Source organism: Poromitra crassiceps, assembly GCF_964638095.1.
Source record: "Poromitra crassiceps genome assembly, chromosome: 19".
NCBI classification, from domain to species: domain Eukaryota; kingdom Metazoa; phylum Chordata; class Actinopteri; order Beryciformes; family Melamphaidae; genus Poromitra; species Poromitra crassiceps.
In genome coordinates, this window is record NC_139646.1 from 12,586,540 (window position 1) to 12,592,512 (window position 5,973).

At 43.1% G+C, this 5,973-nt stretch overlaps 1 protein-coding gene across 3 annotated transcripts; it reads right to left on the reverse strand.

Moving 5' to 3' along the window:
• Window positions 1–381: 381 nt before the first annotated feature.
• On the reverse strand, window positions 382–2,864 carry acp5a (acid phosphatase 5a, tartrate resistant). Of its 3 annotated transcripts, none has more exons than XM_083655567.1 (6): window positions 2,797–2,864; window positions 2,095–2,185; window positions 1,784–1,983; window positions 1,540–1,664; window positions 1,029–1,374; window positions 382–861 (listed from the first exon to the last, which is right to left on the reverse strand). In XM_083655567.1, exons 2-6 carry the CDS (start codon window positions 2,183–2,185, stop codon window positions 616–618), a joined length of 1,008 nt encoding a protein of 335 aa, XP_083511693.1. In that variant the 5' UTR covers window positions 2,797–2,864; the 3' UTR covers window positions 382–615. The 3 variants fall into 3 exon arrangements, with proteins under 3 accessions (XP_083511693.1, XP_083511692.1, XP_083511691.1); XM_083655566.1 differs by lacking the exon at window positions 2,797–2,864 and adding an exon at window positions 2,365–2,422; XM_083655565.1 differs by lacking the exon at window positions 2,797–2,864 and having other exon boundaries at window positions 2,095–2,276.
• Between the last annotated feature and the right edge of the window lie 3,109 nt (window positions 2,865–5,973).

Below are 5,973 nucleotides of genomic sequence, written 5' to 3' on the forward strand. Positions count from 1 at the left end.
CTATTCATGTTCGTCCCCTGCCCACTTGCCCTCCAAGGGACCGCTGTGCGACATGCCGTTAGATCATACCAAGGGCTGAGGGGAAGCCCAACTAATGATAGAGCACTAGTGTTTTACAACAAAGCTGGAGATCATTTCCTGTTGTGGAACAATGTAGTTTCTTCCATGCAAGACACTTCTGACATGCTGAGCCCATCAGTTCACATACCAGCTGACCCCAGTAGCCAACAAAGCAAAGCAACCAGAAGTAACATTGGACATCATTAGTAGGCAAAACCCAGCTTGTGGCGGGAAGGGGAAGTAAACCCCCGATAGCTTTTCACAAATAGCCTGTGGTGTGACAAGACAAGTGGACTGAGTGACAGGAGACAGCTTCTCTACAAACAGTATTTATTCCCTTCAAACAATAAAATCTTGCTTGAACATTATTAACAGTATTTATTCTCTTCACAATAAAAATCTTGATTGAACATCTAAAACGATTTTTTTAAAACATTCATATTATTGCAAACAAATTCTAATGCCAAAGTTTAAAAGTAAACTTCCTGAATGCCAGCCACCATCTTCAGCGTCAACTAAATGCACAACAGTATATACCAGACTACTCTAATGTTCTTAAAAGTGCTCAGTGTCCCGTTGAGCCAGGACGGTACGATAGAGAGAGGTGCCTTTAGCTTGGTGGAAGGTCAGGACCATCTTGTTCTTGGTGACCTCTGCATGGACGAAGCCACCCTGCGTTGAGGCTTGGCCAGTGAAGAACTTGATGGAGCCTTTGGGAACATGGTGCCAGTGACGGACGTCGGGATCCAGAAAGTTACCAGCACCGCTCACCACATAACCCACACCTTCGTCTTCGATGTACTGCATGGGAGGAGAGACAATCACGACATGACTTAAAAGTTTAAGTCATGGGGTTTAAGTCTTAAACCTATCAAGAAAAATCATTTGGTTAAAAGGTTCACAGCTCTGCAGGGATTATGAATATGAATCCGTTTAAGGAGGCATGAGTTAAACGCTTGAGAACCAACCTGCAGATTGTGGTCATGACCACACAGGTAGGCAGTGGCCTTGTACTTCACCAGCAGCGGACGCAGCCTCTGCAGCAGGCAGTCTGTGGGGCCGTGCTCCGACACGGACCATACCGGGTAATGACCGGCCACCAGCAGGAAGTCTGCCTTGGACCGAGCCATCCTCTCCTGCAGCCAGGTCAGCTGACGGTTGGCATCCACCGCACGCAGCGGCCCTCTGGGCTTCTCGTCGACGTAGTCGTCCGAGTTTCCGCACAGCATCACGGTGTCGAGCATGATGATGCTCAGGGTCTTCCCGGTGTTGGGGATGCGGAAGTTGAGCTCATAGTAGTAAGAGGGAAAGCGCCTGAGAAGGTTCCAGAGGGAGAAAAGCCATAGGAGACACTGATCAAGGAATGAAAACGGGTTAAAGCCATCTCTAAGAAGTCCCATTTTGCTTTAGGAGGGTTGTAGTTTTCCAAGTTAAGAAATTAAGTTTCAGGATAGACCTTTTCATAATATTAATCCTTACCATCTGTCAGACTTCCGGCTGTACTCAATCTGGGCTTTAACATTGCCTGCATGGTCGTGATTGCCAGCAAGCACATACCAGGGGATTCTGAGAGACTTTGCTGTATACACGTTCTCAAAAGTGTCCTGAGAGAGCAAATTACAAACCATGTTTTGCTTACTCAACATACTCCTGTGCTTCAGAATGCAGCACAAGCGCAACAGCTCAAAATTTCACATTTGAAACAAGAGTTTACTCAACTGACCTTAAACCTAGGAGAATCCACACTGTCCACACCTCTGTAATAGAAGTTATCACCAAGGGCCAGAACAAAGTCAGCTCCCATCTGCTGTGCTACTCTGCCCATTTCCCGGGCAGTAGCCTTCTCCACAGGAGTGACATATGGAGGATGAGGCACTCCTCCCCAGTCTCCCACCGCCAAGAACTTAATGGAGGTTCGGTTTGCTGTGGGGGAAGGGGGGGACACAGCAAAACATCAGCAGCTCCAATGACAAGTGCACAAGCATTGACAAATGTTCAGAAACTTATTGCGAGACCATGTAGAGTGCTACTCACTGCTACTTAGCTCCAAGTCCTGGAAGGCAGTAGGATAGCAGTAATCCACAGGGATGGCAACCACTAAGATGGATAGCAGCATGAGTGCCATCTTTAAAGAAAGAAAGAAAGTCAAATACATGTTGAACTGGCAGTAGAAATAAAACCCGGTTTCAAAGTAGAGAGCATTCAGCCTAAAACAAAATTGAAAGCAAACTCAAGAAGTGAGAGCATAAAAACCACGAGCAAAAAGAAGAACACGAAACCACCACAATGCCAGGTGTCATTTACCATCAACTCCTAGGCTTCCTCTCTCCTCCCCTTCTACCACGCAACAGCACAACCTCTTGCTTTTATGCCTTAAAGGTGACTTGTGATTGGCTGCAGCCACAGTAGATAGGTCCCAGCTGGAGTTAATAGAGTGTCATCAAAGTGATCAGGCACAGAGGGTCAAGGGCTCACTGACATTAATATCTCTGTCTCCTAGCGTCTATTGTGACATTTGAAAAAGAGTATAATAGGATGTATAGTTATTTTTAATCAGACATTCAGTCATTTACTGAATTTATGAAACAGACGTGATCAAATAACCATCATTAAGACCAGAAAACAAAGCAGCCTGGCCATTAGTCAAATTATCCCATGCCTCACTCCTCTCCTATCAAAAAGAAAGCAAAGCCAGCCGACAACAAAAACATCCAGCTAGCAGATACCAACACTCACAGCTGATAAGTGGTGAGGTGTCCTCAAGATGCCTCGCCGCCGGCCCGGGTCACCCTGTCAGCCTGACTCCTCCTGCCCCGCTGCTTTTATCAGCTGTCACAGATGAGAGGGGAGGCTGCAGGCGGCCCGGCCCCAGCCCCAGGCCACGCCGGCGGGGCATGATCATTGCTCACACCCTTGACTCAGTCTCGGGACTGTAGGGTCATCTGGGCCACATGTGATTCACAAAGGTTATAATAGCCGGTGCCCAGAACCACTTTTTCCACCACAGTGTTAATCTGTGTTTATTTTCCTTCCTTCCTTTCCTCCATCGTCTGCATTTTTGCTCTAGCCTTCTCCCATATTTTCAAATAACCAAAAATGTTTGTCTATTTCAGTAGGATGTTTTACATAATGCATTCTGGCATATGCCGGTAGTCAAGTTATGGCTAATTGCCTAGTCTCACAGAGTTCATCGCCTACTTACATGTATGTTTTGCCGTTAGTGAAATTGGGCTCACCAAACTAATTTAGCCTATTTTTATAATTCTGTGTGTCCTTAAGCCTTCTCACCTTAACATCAAGACACGTTAGAATTGTCCATTGGACAGGTAGCGGTCTGCTGCGAGTATATTGAAGACTGTGGATTTAATGCAGTGCATTTCTTACTGCTAAATCACTTCAATGGTATTATTTCTGTTAAAATCAAGAGCTGAATGCTTTACTCTGTTTTCCTATTGATTGTACTCATTACCATTAGAGCTACATAGAAATCTCTTACAAAAGTTCTTTAAATAAAATTGCAGAGATCTACTGATTATTCCCCATTGATTTTATTCATGACAGACTACACATTGACATTGACACTGCTTATTCAGCTTCCAAATACATGTTCTCCTACTATTCTCTGCTCCTTTCATGGTGCCCCCTCTCCACTGCTCTGCTCTCCACTGCTCTGCTCTCCACACTGCAATGCAAGACATTTTCAAGGGGAACCTGAGGAGGAATGCCGTGTCCACCCCCCCTGTTCTCGCTCGCCATTCCCTCTCAACGTTAACCCCCCATCCGTTTCCACCAATGGTAATGAGCAATATTCTTACTCAGCCCTGCAGAACTGAGCATGTGGTATAGCCTATAATCTGGAGGTATAGACTGTCACATCAGTTGCCCAATTAATCTGGCGATTAATGACATTTTCTAGCCATTTTGAGATAATCAGTATCAGCTGATGAACAGAAATGTCTGCTGCATGTCTGCTCTTAACTGGGACTAATAACAAAGAGATGCTGCTACTGTGTGCACTAACAACATTCATTTATTTATGCAAGTATTTCCAAATTTCCGTTCTCTCAGAAACAAGGAGATGCTGTTATCTGCTGATTAATGCTGTTGTTAAGTGCACTAAATCTATTTATTTCTCATTAACACGTTTTTTTTAAACAAAGTTTAGTTTGATTACCTGTGGACATTTAATTAGATTCTTTAACTTAAAATAAGTACACTGCAAACAGTGCAGATCTACTCTGCCTACAGAGTGCAGAGCAATTTTGTCTCGTTTATTATTATATTGTTATATTTTATCAGATGCACAAATAAAAAAACTATAGGCATTATATATCAGCCATCGGCCACCGTGCTCATATCGGCATTGGCCAGTGAAAAACCCATATCGGCCGACCCCTATTATATTCACTAATGCTTATAATAGAGCAAATATTATACATACCTCTCATCTTCATTTCTGAAGATGTGTCCAAGTTGCACCAGCTGGTGTTTTAATAAAGTAAAAAACTATAAGAATGTGTACTTATATAGACTATACTTGCATAATACATGCTGCACATAGTTCATATGTATTAATTATAGATCTGTGTAACAATGCAAGTAAATCCATTCATGCAAGTATCTTCATCTCTTACAGTATACTCAAGTTCTGAAATTGTTGGCAGCATACATTAACAAAGATAGTTGTTTCATTCTGTGGTTATGTTATAATACCAGTATCAATCCTACAATTTTATTGTCTATTTTGTGTGTGCTTATATATTTTTTTGCCCTGGTGAACTCAAAGACCTAATTTTCCCCAGAGTTCAGTGAGGTTTCCTCTCATCTTAATAGCCTGTACATAGCCCATGCATATACTGCATGGTGACATGTGTATGCTAGACTAGTTGGTAGCATAAAGCATCTGGGCCATGTGGGCCTCACATGCACTGCAGAATTCAAAGTGCTCCGTAACACTGATGTGAGGAATACCAGTGCGGTATTTGGGAAGCTCAAGGTGATCCAATAATGCTGTTGGTAGGGTGACCAGGTGTCCCACTGTGTGTGGGAATGCCCAGGATTTTCATGCCTTTTCCCATGTTCCACATATTGAGATGATGTCCCACATTTTGACTGGCTCTCGTTTTCAAAAGCCAACCCACTGCATGAGAGCGAGAGAGGTTCTAAATTTAGGCAGGGTTGCTTAAAGCAAGGGTTCCCAAACTTTTCAGCCCCCGACCCCCAAAATAACGGTGCCAGAGGCTCGCGACCCCCACTATCCCTGGAGGTGGTTGAAGCATACAAACATTTGTGCGTACATGCACTAGACTAAAGAAACAACTATGGTTAAAGATATGGCATTTTTACTAGTTTTTACATTGTATTACACACTTTCTGTACTTCACACATTCTATAAATCATCTTGTGGCCCACCCATCAGTGTCCCGCAACTCCCCAGGGGGTCCCAACCCCCACTTTGGGAAGCACTGGCTTAAAGTATAAGAGCAGGAACACCATTGAGTGAAATTCTGTTTAAGGACAAAGTGTATGAACCATTTTAATGCATAATAATGTTCTTTGATCTAAATGTAGCCTATTACATGGGACAAAGTCACTTTGGTCCAAGTCTCAACTAAGTCCGAAGTCACTTTGAGTCTCAAGCAAGTCAGAACTCATTTTGTTTTGGGCAAGTCAAGCCATGCCACGTTATGTCAAGACAAGTCCTTAGTTAAGGCAAGTGACTTTTTCCCCACCCAAGATAATGCAGTCTTACCTTCCTTTTAAAGAAAAAAGATGAAGGTATTAGTACCTGTCTAATAGGGATATTATTGTACAATCTAACCGGTTTCAAAATGTATGACAATTAATTGAATGTATTGTAATTGATATTCAGCTAAAAGCTAAATAAATGCAATCAACAAAAAATAACTTTAT

Bases quoted from the DNA above. Each gene is read 5' to 3' on its own strand.
- acp5a (XM_083655565.1), bottom strand. From the start codon at position 2,215: ATGTATTTGACTTTCTTTCTTTCTTTAAAGATGGCACTCATGCTGCTA. The intron at 1,984-2,094 runs GTGAGTAGCACT...CTTCCCCCACAG, and splicing joins GGACTTGGAGCTAAGTAGCA to CAAACCGAACCTCCATTAAG. The intron at 862-1,028 runs GTTGGTTCTCAA...CCTCCCATGCAG, and splicing joins GTCATGACCACAATCTGCAG to TACATCGAAGACGAAGGTGT.